Source organism: Solanum lycopersicum, chromosome 10 (genome assembly GCF_036512215.1).
Source record: "Solanum lycopersicum chromosome 10, SLM_r2.1".
Lineage (NCBI taxonomy): Eukaryota > Viridiplantae > Streptophyta > Magnoliopsida > Solanales > Solanaceae > Solanum > Solanum lycopersicum.
The window spans coordinates 375,159-401,089 of NC_090809.1; the positions used below are offsets into that span (position 1 = coordinate 375,159).

A 25,931-nucleotide genomic window follows, 5' to 3' on the forward strand; every position below is an offset into this window, starting at 1 on the left:
ATGTTAGTTTCAAAATCTTGTATCCTTTTATAAATCATATTCATATATATTGAGATACAATAAATAATATTTTTTGCAATACAAAAAAAAAGAAAATTATATTTGGCAATCATATAATACAATTTTGATAACCGAAATACAATTTGTAGTTTGAAAGTAAAAAAAAATAAAATTTTAATTTAAATGGTTACGTGAGCATATAAAATGTAAAAGATATTGATATACAATTACAATGAAAACATAATAAAAAGAAAAGTTGATCTAATATAATGGAAAAGGATTTTTTTTTTGAAATTATAACTGATGTGTTCCTTTTTCTACTTTCTAAATAATTTTAATCCTTGAAAATCAAACAAATAAAAAATACATAACAAACTAAAATAGTGACATTTTAGATAAATATTAAAAATGTGGCTAAATTTTTTTATTAAGTATCAAAATATATAAAAAATACATAACAAATTAAAATATTAACATTTTAAATAAATATTAAAAATGTAGCTAAGATAACCTATTAAGTATCAAAATATTAACATTTTGAAAATTTTACGACAAAAATGATTCATCTTGTGTCCAAGTCTAGAAACTCCTTCCTTCATATTTCTCGTGTTCCATTGATATGCTTTTCTACTTTCATAGATGATTTGTGATAATTGTATGATATATGTACTGTACATATCTACTGTTCGAGTGTTTTAATGATTTTCCATTTTTTTTGTTAATGTTTAAGACTTTTTTTTCCACACACGACATGTATTAAATTTTACCGGACTCCTTTTTTTTTTTATCCTTCCTTACTTGAAAAAATTATGGGCACTCTGTATCGTATCTATATTTAAGCGCTTTACTCATCATACAAGATTTTCCTTCCTCGCTTTACATGTTTTTGATTGCCGAATCTTTCTTATTGTTGCTTAAATAAATCTTTTACTTAACCATTAAGATTTTTCCTCCCTCATGCCTTACGTGAATTAATTTTGTTTATCTTTATTCGAGTTGCAAATTGCTATATCTTTAAGTTTTTTACTTGTCAAAAAAAAAAAGATTTTCTTTTCACGACCTACATGTGTTAATTTTGTTGATTTTTTACTCGAATTACTAATACTTATATCTTGCTTTAATTAAATTTATTACCTATATAAAACTTGGATAATAATAATTTATTCATAAGCACTTAAATTTATTATCGATTAAAATTAACTTTAAAACAAAATATATCCTTTTAAATGAAAACATAAAATAAAAGAGATTACGATATTAAAGTCCGAAAGATCATTTGATCATAAATAAAAATTCAATTTCTTTTTTTATAAGGGCAATAATTAATTCTACAAAATAATTATTTTCTTTATAGAAGAAAAAACATTGAAGAAACTAGGTAAAATATACTATATAACTTGAGGTATTTTTTTTCTTCATATGTATACTTTTACAAAATACATTTGGATGAAATACAAAAGTCTATCTTATCACTAATATATATAACTAAACTATATGTTCGACATAAATATGTCACTTCGAAGAAACTACATAAATATTTTGCCTTTTTTGCTTTCATGCATTTTTATTTGTTTTGTTGACAAAAAAAGACATTTTGGTTGCTAGGTCTACAGGAGCAAAGAGTGTACTTTCCTCCTGAATTTGCAAAAACTCAAGAAATCGCCGCCCCTTTTTCCCCTTTCCAGAGAGTCCACTGAAGCTGAAGAATCTGAACAAAGTTCGAATCTTTGAAACGAATAAATTGAATTGATCTTTTAGCTCCACTATTTTGCAGGTTCTATTCTATCTAGCCCATTTTATTCTAAGTTTGTTCTGTTTTATATGCGCATATTTATAAAGTTATGATTTTTGGGTTGATTACAGGATCTGTGTTGGCCTTATTTTTGTGTTATTGTTGTTTTTATTTATTTGGGGTTCTTCAATTGGGTAACACCATAGTATATTGTAATGGATGGTGATGGTAGTGGAGTTTCTGAGAAACCTTCTTATTGGATTGATGCTTATGAGGACATCTCATGTGATGATCTCATCCAAGATTTTGTTGGGTCCAACACTGTACCCGTTGCACCATTGAATCAATTGGGTCCGGATGAGACTCTTGATCCTTGTTTCTTTGGTGGTATTGATGGGATTCTCGAGAAATTAAAGAATGGTGATGGTTCTGTACATTCTGTGGATGGAAACAACAGTAATGTACACACTGAAGCTTTAGCTGCACCTGGAATTTGCAAGGACAACGGGCCACAAGTTAAAGAGGATGTGGACCACAACAAAGGTGATTTGGGGAAGAAGTCTTTACAAGAAGGAAATGGATTTTCCAGGCATAAGGAACGGGGTTGTAGTGATAAAGAAGAGAAAAATGGAAAAAGGGCGCGGCTTGGTGATGATAGCTACCAGAGGAGAGGCTGTGATAGACCTTTGGCTAGAAAGAGACTTCGCGAGAATGATGAGATCAATAGAGTAGGGAGGGATCAAAGAAAAAGAAGAGAATATCATGGTGGTCGTGGTGGAAGAGATAGGAACTGGAGGGAAGGGAGTGGCTTTTGGGAATGGGACAAAGAAAAGAAAGAGATGATCTATCGTGTGGGTTCATGGGAAGCTGATAGAAATCGAGAGGGGAAGTTACCAACTGAGAGAAGCCGTGAACCTTCTGGAGCTATTGAGAAGAAAGATGACAAATTAAAGGAACAAGCTCCCAAAGAGGAAGCACGCAAGTATCAGTTGGATGTACTTGAGCATGCCAGAAAGAGCAATACAATAGCTTTTCTTGAAACAGGAGCAGGAAAAACGCTTATTGCCATCCTCCTCATGAAGAGTCTATGTAGTGACTTGCAAAAGAAGAACAAGAAAATGCTGGCAGTTTTTCTGGTTCCTAAGGTTCCACTTGTTTATCAGGTACTTCTTTAGCACATCTCCCTGTTTCCCCATTTTCACATCTGCGAAAACTGGAATTGAATTTGATTTTTTGTTTTGGAACACAGCAAGCAGAAGTTATTCGTGAGCAAACTGGCTATCAAGTTGGCCATTATTGTGGTGAAATGGGCCAAGATTTTTGGGATGCACGAAGGTGGCAGCGCGAGTTCGAAACTAAACAGGTTGCGTCAAGCTTCTCTCTTCTAATCTTGTGCTTATCATGACTTATCTATCTACAAGTTTGTGTTTGCTGAATTTAATTATATTCTTATTGACCTTGTCATACCTTTTCTACCACTTGTTAGTATTAATAATAGCTTCTTGTGAAGTCATATTGGTGGAAGTAAGCTGATTAAATGTTCTTTTTGGGTGGTTGTTTGTGATATTTCTTTAATTCTGTTTTCCTTTTGAAAGTTTCTATAATCTGCTTCTTTGTATTTTTAATGTTAAAAAATTGAAGCTTTCTTCATTTACGATCATTACATTTTGTAAAAACAATAAAGGTTTAATCAGCATGTAATGATTCTTCTTTTTTAATGTCTGTATCGCACATTGGCTTATCGTCACAAACATCAAATATAGCCACGAGTCTTTATTTTTAATGAAGTAAAGGTTCCATTGCTGTCTATATAGCCATGGGTCTAATCAATAGGAAATAGATGCAAGAACCAGATGGGTAGAATATAACAGTGTTACGGTATGTTGTACATCAAATTGCAAATTGCATTATATTGGACCTGGTATGATCATATCAGTTCATGTTCGGATATCTTACAAACCACATACTGGTACCTACTAAAGAAAACCGCATATTATGCTATTACAGACACTTTTGTGACAGGTGACAATATCTTCATCATCTTTGTGCTGGAAACCATATTTAAAATTTAGAAATAACCAGAGACCATCCTTGTTCATCTTAGAAGGAATCTAAATACTCTTAACAAGGTTTCAGCTTCATCTACATAGTTCTATTTACGCCAAAAATAAAAAGTCAAAATGCAGTTCATGTTGATTTTTTGTAATTAACTACTTCCATTCTCAACAGACCTCCCATTTCTTTCTTTTTACCCGGTCCACTTTATCCGTCTTACTTGTCTTACAATTCCTTCTACACTGTTCTTGATTAAAAAGATATCCTCCTACAATGTTCCAGCATCTCAAAAGATCGTGTGTATTCTTAGGCATGGCCCAGCTATGACCAGGCATACATAAATAGAGCTTCCACAGTTGGTCAGTGATTCCAAAATGCAGAAATAGATGACTATTATTTTCTGTATCTGTATGACGTAGGAACCATCTACTGCTCATTTAAATTCCCCTTTTCTGCAGATTTTCTTGAGTCAGACATACATTATTAGCTACCAAGTACGCAACCAGGAGAAACAAACCATTGAAAGGAGATTTTTCTTTCTAGATATGTTTCCAGTGCCATCTTGTGCTGTGCTATCCAGTAACAGAAAGAGAGTAATATTTGTGTCTAACATGCTTATGTTCTTCCCAACTTCAACACCGTAAGGAGTGTTGGTCCTTCCCTATATCCACCTACTATGCATTGACAAAACTGTCCCTTGTTTAGTGCGTCTGCAAAAGTATATAACTTGATGATCTTAGTGATACTGGAGAGACTGCGGTGTTGGAGATGATGGGTGTGTGCAGTATGAAGGAATATGTTTTCCATGGAAAATAAGTGGAGTTCTTACTTATTTTCTTGTATTTGGTACGTGAGCACAAATATTATCCTAAAAACATTTTATATAATCTAGATAAGTATTATGAGAGGTGGGTGGGGGTACGGGGGCGGGAGAAGATGAGGTGCGTTGGATGGTGGTGGGGAGGAGACACAATCAATGTGGAATGCCACTTGTGAAACTTCTTTTCCCTATTTTCATTGGGGAAGTTATTTTCCTCATTTTCAAGGAACTAGTAACATGGAAAAATTGGTAAATCTCCATACTAAACACACCTGATATGTCTTCGAATTTGTGTTTTACGTGATAATGACTTAGCAAGATTTTGTTTCTTGATCTCCACGCATACTAAAAATTGGAACGAGGGAATACACATCCATTGCAATGACTTCCTTCTGTTTCTCCTTTAAAATCTACTTTGATATGTGTTAGTTAAGCCAAGGCTTGTTTGAAAGCAACCTCGCTACCTCCACGAGGTAAGGGTAAGGTCTTGCACATTCAACCTTCTCCCGATCCCACCTATGAGATTTCACTGCTTATGTTGTTGGTAATTCATATCCAAAGGTTGGTGGAATTCAAACTCATTAATTCACTTGCTGAAGAAATAATGCACCAAAGTCCTTATAAAAAAAGAAACAATGTACCAAAGTAATCTGGATATTCTACTTCAGAGTCACTCTCTTTTTTTCTTTGAAAAAATGTAAAGTGTAATATGAACAATGTTGCTGAATCTAATTGGGGTGTCTTCTCTTTCTCCATCAGCAGAAGCCATTTTTGTGTTACTGGAAGGCTGATCTTCTATTTGAATTCTCGATCTATATTTCAACCTTCTGAAGGATCACAATTGCTTCAATTTTTTCCAGTTCTTGGTTTCAGCTAGAAATCTAGCTAGAATTTTCTTTTGATAAACAAATATCCACTTTTGATTGATAATATATCAAGATAGTGTTAATGTTATTAAAGAATATGGATGTTGGTGTAATCTCATTCTTCTATTGAGCCTACCCATCCATGCAAAGAGGTATTTTTTCTTTAGTCTCAAGTTGAACAAATAGCTAGAGTTGTTTGCTGCATGCGTCAGTGTGATCTCATTTTCAGGTTGCGCATTAACCTCTGTATATGAAACAAGATGGAGAAACTATCACATCACTGTGTTGTGGGAGTTGGTTGAAATTCCCATTCCTTCTCACTCTAGTACTTCTGTCTTTTGCAGGTCCTAGTTATGACTGCTCAGATTCTCTTGAACATATTGAGGCACAGTATAATAAAAATGGAAGCAATTAATCTCCTTATTATGGATGAATGCCACCATGCTGTGAAGAAGCATCCATATTCTTTAGTAATGTCTGAGTTCTATCATACAACACAAAAGGAGAAAAGGCCATCTGTTTTTGGCATGACTGCTTCACCTGTTAACTTGAAGGGTAGCCTTTTTTTCCCCTAATATGGTTTGAACTTGGTTTTATCGTAATTTATAATTTGCAGTTGAAGTTTCCTCTTCACTACTTTGTTACTAAATCTTAAACTCGGCTTGGTCATGCTTTTTCCTTTTCTATTTTTCTGTATGTTTGGGATGCATGAATTATGTCGACAGTGATGGCCATGAGACAACGTTTCCTCTTCCTTTTTGTATTAAATATTAAAAATTTGGCTCTATTCATGTTATTTTTCTCTGTATTCTTACTGCCAATTAGCTACTGCATTTTATAAACTTGTCATGTATCGATTGATGCAGGTGTTTCCAGCCAGGTTGACTGTGCAATAAAGATTCGTAATTTGGAGACTAAATTAGATTCTGTCGTCTTTACCATAAAAGACCGCAAGGAGCTGGAAAAACACGTGCCAATGCCGTCAGAAGTAGTAGTGGAGTATGATAAAGCTGCTAGTCTGTGGTCTTTTCATGAACAAATAAAAAAAATGGAATCAGAGGTTGAAGAAGCTGCTCTGTTAAGCTCCAGAAGAAGTAAATGGCAGTTTATGGGGGCTTGTGATGCTGGAGCTAGAGGAGAGCTGCGCCAAGTCTATGGTGTTTCTGAAAGAACTGAAAGTGATGGAGCTGCTAATCTAATTCAAAAGTTGAGGGCTATCAACTATGCTCTTGGTGAACTTGGACAGTGGTGTGCCTATAAGGTAGCAGATGTTACCACTTTTGTTGTGCCTTATTACCTTGTAAATGTGATGTTCTTGCATGCAGCATCTTCTGAAACTCCTTTTCTGTTGTAGGTAGCACATTCTTTTTTGACAGCTCTACAAAATGATGAAAGGGCAAGTTACCAGCTTGATGTCAAGTTCCAAGAATCCTACCTGGATAAGGTTGTCTCTCTCTTGCAATGTCAGTTATCAGAGGGAGCTGTAGCACAAAGTAACTTGAATGCAGAGACGCATAAAGGTGACAATCCAAATAGTGATAGGCCTGATGAGATGGAGGAGGGCGAGCTTCTTGAAAGTCATGGTAAGCGCCTATTACAGTCAGTTTAATTATGTGTCCATATTACAAAAAATGTTTACAACTCATACATTGAATTTTGTGAATGCGGAGAACATATATTTGAATTTTCTGAAAGTCATGGTGCCTATTACAGTCAGTTTAATTATGTGTCCATATTACATATATTTGATTCTTAATCAGATATTTATGTACTCCGTGCAATTAGTTGAGGTACACGCAACATGGCCTGGATACCATGATTATCAAAAGAACGTTACCAGTTTTTTGGAAAGTGAGATAGTGGCCAATATCCTTATGCACTGAACTTTTATTTCTTGGATTTTGTCTGGAGTCTGCTTCTCATGTTTATATCTTTTACCAAGCATGTAATTGTGATCTTTGAAATAATTGGAGATGTCTATTGCAGTTGTATCTGTTGGAGAGCATGTAGATGTGATTCTAGGAGCTGCAGTGGCTGATGGGAAAGTGACACCTAAAGTTCAATCATTAATTAAGATTCTTCTCAAGTATCAGCATACTGAAGATTTTCGTGCTATAATATTTGTTGAACGCGTTGTGACTGCATTGGTTCTTCCAAAGGTGCATTGTTGCTACTTTCATTTTCTTAACAGGATAGTCAATTGTCGTAGCACTATGCGCTATAATAAGTTTTGTTAAGCATGCAGGTTTTTGAGGAGCTCCCTTCCCTAAGTTTTATCAATTCATCAAGTTTAATCGGGCATAACAATAGTCAAGAAATGCGAACAGGTCAAATGCAGGACACAATAGCCAAATTTCGAGATGGTCGTGTATGTCTCATTACCAAGCTATGTCTCAATTTCTTTGTTATTAGTTTTACATCAGTAACCTATCAATGCCATTTAAAGTGCTTGCTCTGTTTTTTATTGGTTGTAGATTGTTGTAATTATATGATATTTTAGATTAGTAGCCTTGACTTATTTATGCATTTTATGTTGGAGTCAACTTTTATGTGTTACATGGCTACTTAAAAGCTTTACTGCCTGCCTTGCTACTCTTGAGTTCGTTGCTGAAAATGCTGTTGAATTTTAAATGTAGAGTTTTGTTTTGTTTAATGTTTTTTCTTCTTGTTGTAAGATCCTATTTAGATTGACATATTTTAGGTGCTTTAAATCAAAATAAGTTTTAAATAGTGTTTGGGTAAGATGAACAATGCTTTTAAGCTTGTTTTTTTAAAACCCAAAATAATACTAATATCCAAAAGCCATAAAGTTATTAGCACATCCAAATAGTCTCTGTTGATTAAATACTTCTAAAACAAGATATAATTTGAATTTTCTGCCGCAACTTATTCTGTTGGAATTTTGCAGAGTACTAATACCTATTAAGAAGTAATTTAAGTTGTCTTTTGATGGCCTAATATTATTCAAATTATGCTCTCATTATTGCATCTTACTGTTGAGAATTCCTAATTTCATGTGGTCAGCTCTATGCATAACTGAAACTCTGGAAATTTTTTGCTTTAGAACTTTGGCTGTGTGTCAAAAGCAGCTCGTGTATAGTTGATAATTCTATTTTCTACTAACTCCTTTCATGCTTTTGTCAGATTAATTTGTTCTATTTTCTCCTTATTGTTTTCATGTTTTTGTTAGATTAATTTGCTAGTAGCTACTAGTGTAGCTGAAGAAGGACTTGACATCCGGCAATGCAATGTTGTCATTCGGTTTGATCTGGCCAAAACTATTTTGGCGTATATACAGTCTAGGGGCCGTGCCCGTAAGCCCGGATCAGATTATATTTTGATGGTTGAGAGGTATCTGCATCTTTATGTATTCCAGCATGTATTGTCCTCTTCCTTGTGCGCTATATGGATTCTAAACCGTTATAATAAATCATTGTGTAGAGATAATTCATCACATGAAGCATTTCTGAGGAATGCCAGAAACAGTGAAGAAACGCTGCGGAAAGAAGCAATTGAGCGGACTGATATTAGTCATCTCAAAGATGCCTCCAAGTTGATCTCTGCGGAGGCACCAACAGATTCAGTTTATCAGGTGGAGTCAACTGGAGCTGTTGTGAGCTTAAATTCTGCTGTTGGGCTGATCCACTTTTATTGCTCCCAATTACCAAGTGACAGGTGGAATTACATACATACACCAGTCAGAAACTTATTTTAGTGACCGGTTTTACAGGTTTTCTGTCTCATTCCAGGTACTCGATTCTCCGTCCGGAGTTTATAATGGAGAGTCACGAGAAGTCAGGTTGCCCTACTGAATATTCATGCAGGCTTCAACTGCCCTGCAATGCACCTTTCGAGACACTTGATGGCCCTGTATGCAGCTCAATGCGCCTCGCCCAGCAGGTCTGTGTTTCCCTTTTGTTCTCAATTACCAATTTTGGTATAGCAAGTTTTAAAAGTAGTTTTGATGCAGGCTGCTTGCTTGGATGCTTGCAAGAAGCTCCACCAGATGGGGGCATTTACGGACATGCTCTTGCCTGACAAGGGAAGTGGGGTGGAGTCGGAGAAAGTTGAACAGGATGAAGAAGGAGATCCAATTCCTGGAACTTCCAGGCACAGGGAATTTTATCCTGAAGGTGTAGCTGATATTCTGAGGGTTAGTGCTTGAATTCTTCTGTGATGTATTATTCTTGCATTTATTAATTTCTTAGGAAGGTATTCATTATTAGTTATTTTGCTTTATGCTTTTCTTGTTTGACGAATAAAATTATCAAATGAGAGAACTCAATTGGCATAGGGGAAAGGAAACCCCAAATAGTTGTCTCAGGCTCAAGTATATTTCAGAACTTGAGGCTTTTGGTTGGAAAGCCACTTTTTTGTAGGTCTTCAGTTTTCAAAGAAGTGGACTTTTTCGAGTCTGAGCTTGGCAAGTTTTGTCTACTTTCTTTTTTTAGGAAATCTTTGCGTACAAAGTTTGCAAAAGTTGAAAAGCTTTATGCAAAAACTTGTATCATCTTTTCAACCAAATGTCAAACTTGTTTGGTCAATTTTCAGAGAATCTATATGTAATTGGTTGCGTGGATATGAGTTCTTTAGAAGGAAGTCATAGGTAGAATAAGACAACAATCGACATTTATAAGGATGGTTAATTAATCAAGTTTGGATGCCTATATGATTACAAAGGTATGAATAGAATAAAGCTCAAGTTTTAGCACTCATAAAATGAGAACGTGGGTGAAACTTTTTCAATTGTTGGTAAACTATCATATAGAAACTTTGTAATAACCGATGGAGTCCCATGTCGGTAGGATAAGGGATCCTTGGTCTTTTTATATGGTTTTGGGCAATCCTCCCCTGTAAAGGATGTATTGCGTCCTACTCTGTCACACAAAAAAAACAGGAGAGCTATGTTAAACAAATTAGAGTGAATGATAAAGGCGTAGATTCTATTCTCTTGTTTTAAGAAAGCAAATGCTTTTGTGGGATGTGTTGAGATAGTAAACATTAAATATAGCTGTAGCCTGTAGAAGCTTCATTGGAATATGCAGGTTTATTGAAAGCTTCAGACACCAATCTAACTGATCCTTAAGTTTATTGTTTTCTGTTTTGAAAAATCTGGGCATGGCAATGTATGAGTGGAAGGAGTGGTAAGAATGTTCTTTCATTAGACCTGTAGTATCAATTGATGAGCTTGTAGAAAAAAACAATTATTAATAGTCATATCTAATCTTTCTTATTTTTTTTCTATAAGATCTGATCTACATATTGCATCCATGTGTGTGGCTTACTAGTCAAACATTGGGTACCCAACTGAATAGTTGAGGTGGCTCACACACCGACCATGATAAAACTGTTACAGAAAGAAAAATCTTATCTATTTAAGGATCCTGCTAACACGGGATGCTTTGTGCACCGGGCTATCCTACTATTTTTCTTGTTTTGATAACCAAAGATGTAATTTATATATGTTATGACAAAGGAATAATTTTTATACATTTTTCTCACTTGGGGAACAAACTTTCGTTTAATCATTGTCTTTCAATATTCTCAACACACTTATGGACAACTCATTTTTTTTCCCTGAAGGGTGATTGGATTTTGTCGGGAAAGGATCCTCTTGTCAGCTCAAAGTTCATTCATCTTTATATGTATGCTATCAAATGTGTAAATATTGGCCCCTCGAAGGACCCATTCTTAACTGATGTGTCAGAGTTTGCAATACTATTTGGCAACGAGCTGGATGCAGAGGTTTTTTCTTTTTTGCCTTTCATATCTTAAACACGAACATATGTTTACCAGATATGAATTCTGTTACTGTTTCCTCACTTAATAATCATTTTGACCTAATATCATTTATCGGTACAGGTATTATCGATGTCAATGGATTTATTTATTGCTCGAACTGTAGTAACAAAGGCGACTCTTGTCTTCAGAGGGCCAATAGATGTTACAGAGTTTCAGGTTGGGTTTGCTTTTATTATCTTAAGTTATAATGAACTATTGTTAAGCTTAGCATTTAAGTACCTTGAACAAAATTCTAATTTCTGCTGATTGGCAGTTGGCGTCCCTCAAGAGTTTTCATGTAAGAATGATGAGCATTGTTTTGGATGTTGATGTTGAGCCGTCCACCACTCCATGGGACCCTGCAAAGGCATATCTATTTGCCCCTGTTAGTGGTGATGAATCTGGAGATCCTATAAAAGATATCAACTGGGATCATATTAAAAAAATTACCGAAACTGGTGTATGGAGCAATCCTCTTCAGAGAGCTCGCCCAGATGTATATCTTGGTACAAATGAGCGTTCTCTTGGTGGAGACCGAAGAGAATATGGCTTTGCGAAACTGCGACATGGCATGGCCATCGGACTGAAGTCTCATCCTACATATGGTGTTAGAGGTGCTATAGCACACTATGATCTGGTCCAAGCATCTGGTTTGGTCCCTAACCGAAGTAGCCTTGATGATGTTGAAGTTGATTTGAATAAAGACAAGATAATGATGGCTGATTGTTCTCTTAGAGCCGAAGATATTGTAGGAAGAATTGTCACTGCAGCTCACTCTGGAAAGAGATTTTATGTTGATTGCATTCGTAGTGATATGACTGCAGAGAACTCATTTCCAAGGAAAGAAGGTTACCTAGGTCCTCTTGAGTACAGCAGTTATGCTGCATATTATAAGCAAAAGTATGTTTCCAACTATTATCTTAGTTTTTCCTCATTCTCAGTATGTTTCCACTAATATCTTAATGTCTCCTCTTTTTCCGTGTCCTTGAAGTTTGAACCGCATTTCTTGATTTCTGCAGCTTACAAATGCTTAATTGTTTGCAAGGATTGGGTGGTTCCAGTGCACCTTGGTTGTACTTGAATAACAAAAGGCTTCTCATGTAGAAGGTTAAATTGTTTTCAAGTACAACCTTGGTGCAATTGGCTGTCCAGTCCAATTTGTATGCAGGTATGGAGTTGATTTGGTCTATAAAAAGCAACCTCTAATAAGAGGGCGTGGTGTTTCATATTGCAAAAACCTTCTGTCACCACGATTTGAACATTCAGAAGGTCTGGTTATACTTGGCATTCCCTTTTTTAAAGGACTGATCTCATCTCTTCTCATGCCTTAAAAGTCTTAAATTTGGAACTTTTTGTAGAACATGAGGGTGAACTCGAAGAGGCAACTGACAAAACGTATTATGTTTTCCTCCCTCCTGAGCTCTGTGTTTTGCATCCACTTCCTGGATCCCTTGTTCGGGGTGCTCAAAGATTGCCCTCGATCATGAGGAGGATTGAGAGCATGCTGCTTGCTGTTCAGCTTAAGGAAATGATTGGTTACCCTGTACCAGCACTGAAGGTAAAATAAACCTCATGATTTTCTGGAGTTTGTCTTGCAATTTCACTTGGTTGCTTAAGCCATTTTTTTTCTTACAGATCTTGGAAGCATTGACCGCTGCTTCTTGTCAGGAGACTTTCTGCTATGAAAGAGCAGAACTTCTTGGAGATGCATATCTGAAATGGGTTGTTAGTCGGTATCTTTTTCTTAAGTATCCCCAGAAACATGAAGGCCAACTCACCAGGATGAGACAGCAAATGGTAAGCAACATGGTACTGTATCAAAATGCCTTGAGTAAGGGAATCCAGTCGTATATCCAAGCAGATCGATTTTCTCCATCAAGATGGGCCGCTCCTGGGGTGTTGCCTGTCTATGACGAGGACCTCAATGAGGATGAAACATCGATATTTGATCATGAAACAGCAGAAAATGGTACTGTAGCAGCAAAGGCTCTAGCTGGTGATGAGTTTGAAGATGAGGAAACTGAAGAAGGTGAGCTTGATAATGATTCAGGGTCATATCGTGTACTCTCTAGTAAGACTATGGCTGATGTTGTGGAAGCACTAATAGGAGTATATTACGTTGAGGGTGGAAAGTATGCTGCAAACCACTTCATGAAATGGATTGGAGTTGAGGTTGATTTCGATTTCAATTTCAAAGAGACAGAATACTCTATTAGGTCTTGTAGCATTCCTGAGAATGTACTCAAGAGTGTTGAGTTTGATGCATTACAAGGTGCTTTGAACATCAGCTTCAATGATAAAGGCCTACTGCTAGAAGCAATTACCCATGCTTCACGCCCATCTTCTGGGGTCTCCTGTTATCAAAGACTGGAGTTTGTGGGTGATGCAGTATTAGATCATCTCATCACGAGGCACTTGTTCTTTACATACACAGATCTTCCCCCAGGCCGATTGACTGACTTGCGAGCTGCGGCTGTCAACAATGAAAATTTTGCACGTGTTGCTGTTAAGCACAGTCTTCATTTACACCTTCGTCATGGATCCAGTGCTCTAGAAAAACAGGTTCTTTAGTTATGCTTCCACTTTGCATACTCCTTTTTCTAGTCAGTATTGGGCCTTCTATGGTTGCCAAGTATAATTTTACCAATGACTTTTCTTTATTACGTCTTTTCCAGATTCGTGACTTTGTGAATGAGGTTAAAAATGAACTATCAAAACCAGGTTTCAACTCCTTTGGTTTGGGAGATTGCAAAGCTCCTAAAGTTCTTGGTGATATTGTTGAATCAATTGCTGGGGCTATTTTTCTAGACAGTGGATGTAATACTAAATCTGTATGGGAGGTTAGTTTCAAGGGCCTTAATATAATTTAAGTCGGTGCTGTATCATGCGATTGAGCTATTGGCACATGAATTTGAGTTGGTATGTCGACTTACTTGATTTGTGAATTTTCCCAGGTTTTTCAACCGCTATTGCATCCAATGGTTACACCAGAAACACTGCCGATGCATCCAGTTCGAGAATTGCAAGAGCGTTGTCAACAACAAGCTCAAGGCTTAGAGTACAAAGCAACTCGAAGTGGGAATATGGCTACAGTTGAAGTATATGTGGATGGTGTTCAGGTTGGAATGGCGCAGAATCCTCAGAAGAAAATGGCACAGAAGTTGGCTGCCAGGAATGCCCTTGTTGTGTTGAAAGAGAGGGAGGAAGCTGAAGCTAAGAAGGCTGATGATACAAAGAAAAAGAAGAATGGCAACCCGAGTTTTACTAGGCAGACACTAAATGATATATGCTTGCGCAAAAATTGGCCTATGCCACTGTATCGGTAAGGAAGAGTTTTTAGCACTCTCATCTTACAATGCTATGCAATTGTTATCATATTGCTGGTGAATTAATAATTTGGTCATTTTCTCAGATGTGTGCACGAGGGTGGTCCAGCACATGCAAAGAGGTTTACATATGGAGTACGCGTAAATATTTCAGACAAAGGATTTACAGATGAATGTATTGGGGAACCTATGCCGAGTGTAAAGAAAGCCAAGGATTCCGCAGCAGCTCTTCTATTGGAACTCTTAAATAGACGGTACTCGTAAAATCTTTTTCAACTCCAGTCTTGTGGCGTGACGTACCTACATTTTTGGTTTTCAGTTTCTATCAGACGCTGCTGAACTATGCTACTTCTTTCTTTAGCTATATATATGGTATTCAGTTCTTTATACTGCAGACATTTCTCATCTCCAATTATATTGAATTGGTGTAACTTATATGTATTCCAATTACAGTTTGTCTATATATATATATATTGGAGTTTCCAAGTTGTATAAGAAAAAACACCTTTTTGATTGCACATTTCTATTGAATTCTATGAGTTTTGATGTATAGAGTATCTGCAAACTTTCTCCCCTCATTTCTACATTGTTCATTTTTAAAAGTGATTTGCTCCATTAATATTTATATTGGCTAGGCAAGCATATCAGTATAGAAGGTTTCCATATGAAAGAAAGTTAATTTTTTTTTTATATTAAGGATAAGGACTAATCAAGAAACTCATCTTTTTCAGGGTATTTATTAAGGGTAAGAATATCTCTCTCACTTTGTAGGATTAGTAATTTTCTTAAAGGGTGTGGTGTGACCAAGCAAAAGCTAAAGCTAAAACATGAGGTAATTTGTTATTAAAATACAAAGTGCATGCAATAGTATGAGGATATTGTTCAAGTTTATTGAAACAAAAATCGGAATATGGAAATAAAAGCAGCAGGTCATTACTGTACAGCATGTATTTTGATGTGAACCTATATAGCTTAAGAGAACCCTCTGGCTGCAGGGACATGTATTGAATCAGGAGACATAGATATCATCTGAAGAAGGCTTGAATTTGAAAAAGTTTCTTCAAGATTATTAGTTGATGGACATCTCCTACTTCTACCATCAATTCCATCTTTTGTTATGTGAACAAGTTCTCTTGAAACATCTCCCATGTGAAATTTCCCATTTTGGCAACCAAATATTATGCATCTTGTTGCAAGGTCTGCAACTATCTCTATCTGTTCCCTCCTCAAAATAGGCTGCTCGTGATAGTAAAGACGTGGATCAACGATCTCTTCTACTTTCCCACTTGTTATCTTCTGTAAAGCTGTCTTTGATGGAACATGATCTGAGCTGCTACCAGTAATAACCTCCAAAAGAACCAACCCCAAGTTGTAAACATCGCTATGCTTTTTGTCGTTTGTGGGGAGCTCTAGCCCAAAAAGTTTAACGGTCATGTCCTCATCTAGGAAGATGCAACTGGCGTTGAGTTCATGATGTACGATGGGGGGACATATCTCAGACTGCAGGAATGCAAGAACATTTGCTGTTTCAGCAACAATGTTTGTTCTGTGGTGCCAATCAAGGCCTCGTTTCGTCTCATCTTTAGTTTGAAAAAGATGTTCTCCAAGCGTTCCATTAACAGGATACTCGTACACCACTAGCGGGGTGTATCCAGAATCGACAGACCATCCAAGAATGTGTGGAATATTCTTGTGTGAAACAGCATGTAATGCCTCCACTCGTGACAAGACCTCAACGAGTTCTCGTTCACTATCACATTGGAGTCTGTGTACAGCAATTCTTGATCCATCCATTAGAGCTCCAGAATATAATGTAGCTTTGCCACCACCATGATCAATAAGTATTTGCGCATCTTGAAAACCTTTTGTGGCCTGTTCTAGCTCATGGTAAGTAAACATTCGAATTGTACAAGGTTTTTGGAACGAGACGTTACCCTGACTCCGTCTCATACTAGGATGATCAAATATGTCCGTCTTCATAGGCCGTCTTAAAACACAGAAAAGTGCTGTCAAGGAGGTAATGGTGAGTGCTGAAGTGACAACTCCTGTGGGATATATGTACACACAATTTCTATGAGTTAACAATTACGGCATAATACATGAGTAGACACTCAAAACTTAGCCTCAACTGACAAGTAAACCACTCCAACTTTGAGTATGCACATCTAAACGCCTCTCCACTGTATCAGTTGCACACCGAGTTGGAGTGTTTCGTTGTCAGTTGGGACCAAGTTGAGGTGTCTAGATGTGCACTGGAGTTAAAACGTGCCGTATTCAATTGAAATTAGAGTCACCAGTACAAAGTACAGACCAGCTAGAATTTTTGTTTTCCTTCTGCCATGACTAGTTGAGTAACATGCTTTGCCATATGCTTCCTTTCCTTCTTTGATGCAAGCTGTCAAATAACTCACATTCTGTTACTAGTTAATCATGGAAAAATAAACTTCAACTTTTTTACACCATAAAGTTAAAGATGACCTACAACAACGCGTAACTGTTTATAGTAACGTATAAAACACTAGGTAAGCGTGAACTCACATTTGAGGCAGCCTACTCCAACAGCAAAACCATCACCTACATATCCATCTTGGCATTCACATCTAATCCCGGAAGCAACAGTTGTGGCATTGATGCTATCTGCATTGGCAGCACAAGTAGCTGTGGTTGAATTCCCTGGAACAGCCCACTCCAACTTAACACCGCGTTTTCCTATTTGATTGCCAGATATGTCAACCCAAGATGAGAATCCCCTGCATCCAAACTGTGAAAAAACAGAGAAACCATCTCTCTGATCTGCACTCCAAGCACTCCTATCAGATAACGGATAGCAACACGGAGGATAGCTGTTTCTACCCGGGGATCCATCACAATGAGGCATTATGCTTTTCTCGCAATCTGGTTTACACAAGGATGAATCCTCACAGTCATACAATCCTAAGATATTATCTCGAGCTATACCAAAGTAGTCATTTCCATTAAATCCAAACGACTTTAAGTCGTTGTACTGACGACAATAAGTTGTGTTTGGGAAGTCCACAAGCACTCCATCAGAGAAGAAGTGGAGAATTCGATAGCTTTGAGAACCAATGTTGAGGAAAGGTGAGGTTGAGTTGATGCACGAAAGACGAAAATCATCTGAGAGTGATGAATTGCATATAGATTGATTCATGTAGAATGGAAATGGTATGTGAAAATCCCCACATTTCTCACCACAAAAAGCTTCATGTGAGAAGGAATGAGCAGTGATAAAGAGAATAGTGAAGTAGAATTGAACTAGAATAAATGGGAAATTAGAATGCACGGACAACATCTCCCAGGGTCTGAAAAAGTTCACGATGAAAGATTTGTAACAAGCTCGCGTACAAAATCACTACTCAAGTGTGAAGAAAGAGAAAAGACGATTCTAAACACACAACCATACCAAGTTTCAACAATAACTAATTCATCAAAAAGCAATTAAAATGACATAGTAGTCTGATTGGAATAAATAGGAAAAGCTAAAAGATAATTGGCGAAGAAATCAGTATCTTCCCTACAAACTTGCCTATAGATTGATTAGACTACTTCTCTTTCTATTGGATTGTTGTACTAATTAAAAGAATATGTCATTGCATGAATATGGTAATGGCAAAAGATATTCACTATCTTTCTCGTATAACCATCAAGTTTGTGTGGAAATCTTGAATTTTAACTTGAAATTGAGGAGTCTATCTTAGAAGAAAGGGCCTTGAAGACAATTGGTCTGAGTAATAGGGTACATTTTATTTGCCAACTGGACACGTGCCTAGTTGGGAGACTCACCAGCTCCAAAAACCACGTCTCGTTTGAAGAACGAAGAAAAATATTACTATACTCCGTTCATCAAAAAAACAATTATTATTGGATCGAGGAAATATTATTATTAAAATTAAACATATACATAGATAATATGTCATATACAAACACGCATACAAGAATAATGTATCAATATATATTTACTATAAAATTTTAACATATATATAGTTATATGTTTATAATTATTTAAAAGTACCGCATACAAGAAGAACATACTCGTTCAGTTGTTCTTATTAGTTAAATGTATTAAGGGAAAAAGGATAAACAAATTTTTAAACTATCCTAAATGGTTGTAAATATCTTTTGTTATATTTTTGGGACATAAGTGTCTAAGTCGTTCAAAAGTTGGAGCATATACGCCTTTCACTCTAACAGACTAAATAGGGACGTGTGACACAATCTTATCCAATATCTAATAAATATCATGTCAGTGAATAAAATTATGACACGAGCACATCCGTTGGTATAAAGAATATATATGTCCTAATTTTGGACGACAAGTGCACTGATATCCTAAAAATATGACGAAAGATATTTGCATCAAATTTACGATAGTTTGGGGTATAATTTTATCTTTTTTCCATATATTAATGATAATATTACTTATGAATTGGCAAATTAATAGAGATGTAGTTTTTAAAAATTTATCATTATTGTTAAATCACAAAAAATTTCAAACTTATTGGAACACTAGTAGTCGAGTTTATGTTTTCAAATCATGGTTAATTTCTCAAACAACAATAGTCATATAAAATTACAGTTGATTAGTGTATCTGATATTATATGCAACATGCAATAATTACGTAATTCCATATTTGAAAGTTTTATACTGGAGACGATAATTCCCTATTAATTCAGTAATATGTACTCTCACATGATATAGGGTAAATATGGAGGAAATGAAATCTCTTAATGATTTACAAATTAGAAATAAATAATATTTTTTTTCAAAATAAAAATCTCTTATGTGGATAAAAAATTAAAATCTCTTATAAAAAAATAATCATAAAACAAAAAAAATAATTATAAATAACCTTTACAACCAATTCTCCTATAAATATATTATTTTCTCGCTTTCAAATTATATGTAGAGCTTTATTTTTTTTACTCATCTCTTAAATATTAGTAATTCGGAAGACGACTTTTACCTAGTTTACCTTCATTCATGTTGTCTATATAAAGATATAATCTATCTTCATTTGGCATTTAAGCTACAAATTAGGATTAAAATAATAATAATAATTTTATCTTAAACCTTGCAAATAATAAATAACTTAAAATAACTATATCGAGATTCGTCTTATTTGAGTATTACGGTATGTTAGGTGGCTGTATTTACAAGTAAACAAAAGGTAAATAAATCGTAACACATATTACAAATGAATTAAGTTATACTACTATATAATGAGCTTTTTACGCATTAACCCTTCGCGTGATTATTTAGGTGTGAAGGTTACCACAAAAATTTAGCTCGATATATAAAATATTTTGTGTTTGCATAAAATTAGAAAAAAAAAAACTGCTTCATCAACGTATAATATAGAAAATTTATCTTAATATAAATATTAGTAATAGCAATATTCTTGTAGACTCAAAGTGTGACCATGCACCATTTTTTCTAAAAATATCCTTATTGCAATTTGACTTTTCGACTCAAATGTATTTTATTTGTTTTCATATCATCATTTTGATCCATTCATGCCCAATTCGACCTTCACTTTGCCATCATTAGATATAAAAAGAATTTAAAAATAAAGAGATGGTTTATATCATAATATTATAATAATTATTATTATTGCTATTATTAATATTGGTAGAGGAAAAATTGATTTATATATTAATGTATGTTAAACATATATATATTTGTTTGTAACATACTACTTTAGATCTGGTTGTAGAAAAAAATGTTTATATTTGTTTGTAACATATATATTTATAATATTACTGTGCACTTGATGAGCTTTTTCAAATAAATTCATCTGGACATATATTAAATTATCTATTAAGTTAATTTCTAGTTTAGCCACTTGATATTGATGATTATTTTTGGTACACTATGTTTGTGGTTTAAGTCACCTTTTACTTTTTAAATTTTTTTTCTCTAACTGATTGGTTTATTCGTACCAAGTATCTTCATATGTATATTATTTAGTCCATGTATATTTGTCTAATTACATATAAATTTTCTTTTGTTCAATAGAGTCATTTCGAACAATTGGTATGAGTATTTAATTACTACAAGAGATTAGATAATACAATAAAGGTAAAGTCAAGTTTAAACTTAACTATACAATAAAGGTGAGGTCAAGTTTAAACTTAATTATACAATAAAGGTGAGGTCAAGTTTCAACTTAATGACCTTCATTATTTTCTACAGTTATTTTTGTCATTTCTGTTAAAAATAATAAAATCAATGAAGAAAAAATAAATTCTTAAATTTAGATCCTCTTTTATTCTACTTATGGGTGCTTAGCCATTAATAAATATGATCTAAGAACATGTTAGTAAAATTCAATGAAATTAAATTACTAGAAATGAGAAGTGATATATGAATTTCAATCATTTCATTTTTTAAATAAAATAAATAGATAGATATAGAATAAAAATCTTTTCTTCCCATTCATCCTTTTGCTTGTTATACAAGGGATTGATTATCTATCTTCTAATGAAGATTTGGGTACATAACAATATTTAAACATTGACTCATAATACATAAACGTTCAAAACGTTCGTCACTTATCAATAGTAAGAATCTAAGTCTGTGACACTTGTTCATGCTACTGAATGTTGATCATCATTGTCTGTAGAAGAATCCTCTTTCTTCTTCTTCTTCTCCTTTTCTTTCTTATATAATCCATACAAATAGGAACCAAATCCCCACACACATAATATAGTTGAAATTATTTTAATTAAACCAAAATTATCCCCATACACTATAACCCCAGCCAACACGTTAACAGCCATTAACGCTGTCATGCAAACTCCCCCTGTCAATGAACTTGTTATGAACACCATCCCAGCAGTACCCATAAAACAAAACTGCCACGTCACCACGTTTAACATCACCGTTATCCAGTATGCTTTTTCACCCATATCAAATACTTGTTTACTCTCGTTTATCATCTCTGTAAAACCACCATCAATAATCATTCCCAACATTGCGAAAACGGTAGCGGTTAATTCCATCACCATCTGCATTTCCATAACCATGGAATAGCAATAAACATGTTTATAGATTTTTTCCATTAATGGGAGATAAAGAGAGAATAACAATCCAGCACCAAGCGTTGAGAAAAATCCTATGAAATATTTTTTCCTAGTAATACCCTTTGGTTTGTCATGATTCGAGTTCACCGCCAATAGAACTGAACTAAGGGTTAGTAAAACAACACAAGTGACGTTTGAATATGTGACTTTTTGTTTCACAATAATGACAGAAGTGAAAAGAGTGAATACTAACTGTGACGATAAAAGAAGAGAATTAGTCGAGACGGAGAGGTAAGAATTACCCCAAGAATATAAAAGGTTGTTGAGACCTAAGAAGAAACCAATTACAATAGAAAGTAACAACATTTTTGGTGTGAAGGTTGTAAATGGTTTTCTATGAGTTGATTTGAACACATAAAAAGGTGAATAAATTGGGAGGAGGAGAAGAGGGAATCCAGCAGATTGGACCCAAGTTGAAACCCAACGACTATTACCTTTGTGGTTAAAGTAAAATTTTGATAGTAAAGAGGATGATATGGAACCACTAAAGAGTAACAAATAGTTAATTATTAAAAGAGTTAGGTTACGTTTATTAGTACCGCCGTTTGAAGTAGTACTAGCACTACTACTACTACCTGTTTCTTCGACTTGATGATCATTTTGGATCATCAAATCATTTGTTATCTCACTTTGATATTCACCTACAAACTCCATCGAATTTTATTGCTATTATTATTAGTATATATTAAAAGAAAAGAAAGAACAATGGAACTTTGATGGATGAATGAATATAATGGGGGGTTTTGGTGAGTGTTTATATAGTGATTTCTCTATAAAAAAAGGTGATGAAAGTCAAACCAAAAATAAATAAAACATTATATAGTAATGGTTGTGTATGACTAAAGAGAAAACCTATTGAATGCTTTTTTTACCATCATAAATGACCGTGGGTTGGGGGTTGATCGAATAATCAGTTTAAATATTCTAAAATATAATAATCATTTTAAATTTTTTATTTGGGCTTTGCGAAAAACTTACTAGAAAACTCAAATATTATCACATTTATGATCGATGTATATCAACAAATTCACCTATATATAATTTCCGGATATTACATCATATATTTGGCAAACCTTCACCTGAGCTATGTATCATTGGACTGTCCTTTGACCTACGTGGATTCTAACCAAACTGATCTTGACCTATTTGGGTTCTAACTAAACTGATCATGTTCATCACAATACTCATTCATATTTGAGTGTAGTATATATATATATATATAAAAGACTTTCAACCTCAACACAGGACCCTATTTCCGATCCGAGACTTGAATCTCGAGTCAGGATTAGAAACCTAGACCTAAAATCCAACCTAGGATCAAACTCCTGACCTTGAACCTAAAGCGTGACCTGGCTCTCAATCCAAGATTCGACTCCTCAATCACTTATATTTTTGAAAAATATTTTTATTCATATCAAACATACCCTAAAAAGAAAAAAAAAATGATTTGAGAGTACTCATTCTTTTACATAAGAAAAAAAGTAGTAGATATCCATATTATTTGTTCGTGTACCCGGCTTTTATTCCATATCGAATATGGACTAATAGAATGTTTTATCAATTTTTATTAGATCCCTTTTTTATTCGACTCTAGCTATTTTTCAGCACAATTACCTAGTACCTTAAATACAAATTACTACTATATGTATATACCTATTGATGTAAGCCAAAAATTCGTAAACAAAACTCTAAATCTAGGAACAAGAATAAAAGATAGAAAATATATAGATAGATTGACAAGTCGTTGATTCAAACTGAAAATTTTCTTCCAATGTGATAAACAACCAAAGAAACTAGAGAACATATATTGTCTCAATAACAAAAATTTTAGAGTAATAATTAACTTGTCAAATGAGCATTATATATCCTCAAGCTACAAATTGTTGTTCTTCAATCCCTATAGAATCCTCTTTCTTCTCCTCCTTCTTTTTCATATTATACATTCCATACAAATACGAAGAAAATCCCCAAATACACAACAAAGTCGAAACTACTTTAATTCCACCAAAATTATCCTTAAACACTATAACCCCTCCCAAAACATTAACGGCCATTAACGCCGTCATGCAAACTCCTCCTGTCAATGAACTTGTCAAGAACACCATCCCAGCTGTACCCATAAAACAAAACTGCCACGTCACCACGTTAACCATCACCGTTAACCAATATGCTTTTTCACCTAAATCAAAAACATTTTTGGCCTCTTTTTTCATCTCATAAAATCCACTGTCTATAATCATTCCTAACGTGGCCAAAATCGTAGCTGTTAATTCCATCACCATTTGCATTTCCACAACCATAGAATAGCAATAAACATGTCCATATACTTTTTCCATTAATGGGAGATAAAGAGAGAACATTAATCCAGCACCAATCGTAGAGAAAAATCCTATAAAATAGTTTCTTCTCGTCAAACCATTTGGTTTGTCATGACTCGAACCCAAAGCCAATAGTACTGAACTAAGCGTTAGTAAAATAACACAATTGAGATTCGCGAATGTAATCTTTTGTTTAACAATAATAACAGAAGTGATAAGAGTGAAGACTAGTTGTGACGATAAAACAAGAGAATTAGTCGAAACGGGGAGGTAAGAATTACCCCAAGAAATTAAAAGGTTGTTGAGACCTAAAAAGAAACCAATTACAATAGATAGTAACAACATTTTAGGAGTGAATTTTGTAAATGGTTTTCTATTAGTTGATTTAAAAACATAAAAAGGTAAATAAATAGGGAGAAGGAGAAGAGGGAATCCAGCAGATTGGACCCAAGTTGAAACCCATCGACTATCACCTTTGTGATTAAAATAGAATTTTGAGACTAGGGATGATGAAATTGAGCCAATAAAAAGTAACATATAGTTAATTACTAGAAGAAACATGTTATAACTAGTGTTTGTTTCTTTTGAAAATCCTGTCTCAACTTCATGACCTAAAAATTCCATTGAATGAAATAAACAAAGAACAATGAAAATTTGGACTCGATCGTTAGGGTGGATGAATGGGGGCTTTTGGTGAGTTTATATAGTGACTCAGCTATGATATAATAATAGAGATTTACTTACCAAGTGTACTTTGACTATGTATTTTGGAATGAATATAATTCTAAATTTTTTTTCGGTCAATGATTTGAATCAGGTCATAGATTTTTAAGATTTGTTTTTATAAAAAATTCAGTTATTTAGAAGGTTGCAATTATATAATTTTACCCTTAACAAAAAAACATTTAAATAATTTTCTTTTTTTTTGGTTACAAGATTTTTAGTTTATTCATAATTATATAAAGACCTAGAACATTCCGAGTTCACTAAACTTTTACTTGCACTATCCCTATGTCGTCCCTTAAACTCTTTAAAATCCCAGAAGCGACATTTAAATAATTTGTCAATATTAATAAATTGAATATATAATAGGAAGACAAAAAAATTTATCTTCCTTAATTTGCATCGAAGAAATCAAAAAAAAATAAAATTTAACGAGTAAATAAAAACGAATTAAGTATTTTTTTTGCTCATATCGTTCGGTCATTACTCACTAAAATGTGCATTAGTCATCATCATCATGCATGTTCATATGTAATATTGGATACTCAATTAGCCTATTTATGATCAGCCGAAAGGTTTTTGCTTAGGCTTGTTTTTTATTAGATTCAAAATTTAAATTTTATGAATTGAAATACTTTAAATAAATAAATTTTCACATATAGTTTTGTTTGTGTTGAAATTAATGAAGTCAAATAAAATTGATATCGTAACTTTAATTTGTTTCATGAGATTTATACCTTTTCATTTTATAACTCTTTTTTTTTTTTTTTTTTGTATTTTGTATTTCTTTTTTCATTTACAATATATATTGTTATATATCAAGTCCTAAGAAGAATGTATTTTTTCTTCTCTGTCTTTATATTTTTATTTGTACTATAATTAGTTTAGATTCTTAAACTTCTAAAGTATTTATATTTGTTAGCATAGAATACACACGTGCATGTACGAGAACTAATACTTTAAAAAGAACAAATAATTTTAAAATTGAAACTCATAAATTAAAAAATAAAATTATTTGATACAAATATATAAAAAAAGAAATAGTGGAAAGAATCCAAATCCAATATAATAAAATACAACAGTAATAGTAGATTTTGCATAATATAAGGAGTTTGCATGACGGCGTTAATGTCCGTTAATATTTTGGGAGGGGTTATGATGTTTGAGGATAATTTTGGTTGGAATAACGTAATTTTAACTTTGTTATGT

General features: G+C 34.2%; 4 protein-coding genes across 4 annotated transcripts; 1 reads left to right on the plus strand and 3 right to left on the minus strand.

Annotated features, from left to right (window-relative positions):
* The first annotated feature begins 1,511 nt into the window (after positions 1-1,511).
* On the plus strand, positions 1,512-15,097 carry DCL1 (endoribonuclease Dicer homolog 1). Its single transcript, NM_001302898.1, is given in 21 exon segments — positions 1,512-1,774; positions 1,864-2,895; positions 2,982-3,095; positions 5,818-6,028; positions 6,340-6,734; positions 6,828-7,056; positions 7,460-7,632; positions 7,719-7,841; positions 8,664-8,824; positions 8,915-9,148; positions 9,223-9,373; positions 9,444-9,626; positions 11,057-11,218; positions 11,336-11,431; positions 11,529-12,154; positions 12,423-12,523; positions 12,613-12,812; positions 12,890-13,816; positions 13,930-14,094; positions 14,209-14,576; positions 14,667-15,097. Coding segments are annotated over 20 exon segments (5,745 nt in total). The 5' UTR covers positions 1,512-1,774; positions 1,864-1,947; the 3' UTR covers positions 14,845-15,097.
* A 298-nt stretch (positions 15,098-15,395) lies between these two features.
* On the minus strand, positions 15,396-18,294 carry LOC101247469 (probably inactive receptor-like protein kinase At2g46850). The gene is made up of 3 exons (XM_004248468.5): positions 17,119-18,294; positions 16,892-16,975; positions 15,396-16,625 (listed from the first exon to the last, which is right to left on the minus strand). The coding sequence occupies exons 1-3, from the start codon at positions 17,888-17,890 to the stop codon at positions 15,553-15,555; spliced, it is 1,929 nt and encodes a 642-aa protein (XP_004248516.1). The 5' UTR covers positions 17,891-18,294; the 3' UTR covers positions 15,396-15,552.
* Positions 18,295-21,105: 2,811 nt separating this feature from the next.
* On the minus strand, positions 21,106-23,786 carry LOC101247166 (probable purine permease 4). Its single transcript, XM_004248467.5, has one exon. It carries the CDS (start codon positions 22,333-22,335, stop codon positions 21,187-21,189), a length of 1,149 nt encoding a protein of 382 aa, XP_004248515.3. The 5' UTR covers positions 22,336-23,786; the 3' UTR covers positions 21,106-21,186.
* On the minus strand, positions 23,550-24,560 carry LOC101246869 (probable purine permease 4). Its single transcript, XM_004248466.3, has one exon. The coding sequence runs from the start codon at positions 24,558-24,560 to the stop codon at positions 23,550-23,552; it is 1,011 nt and encodes a 336-aa protein (XP_004248514.2).
* Between the last annotated feature and the right edge of the window lie 1,371 nt (positions 24,561-25,931).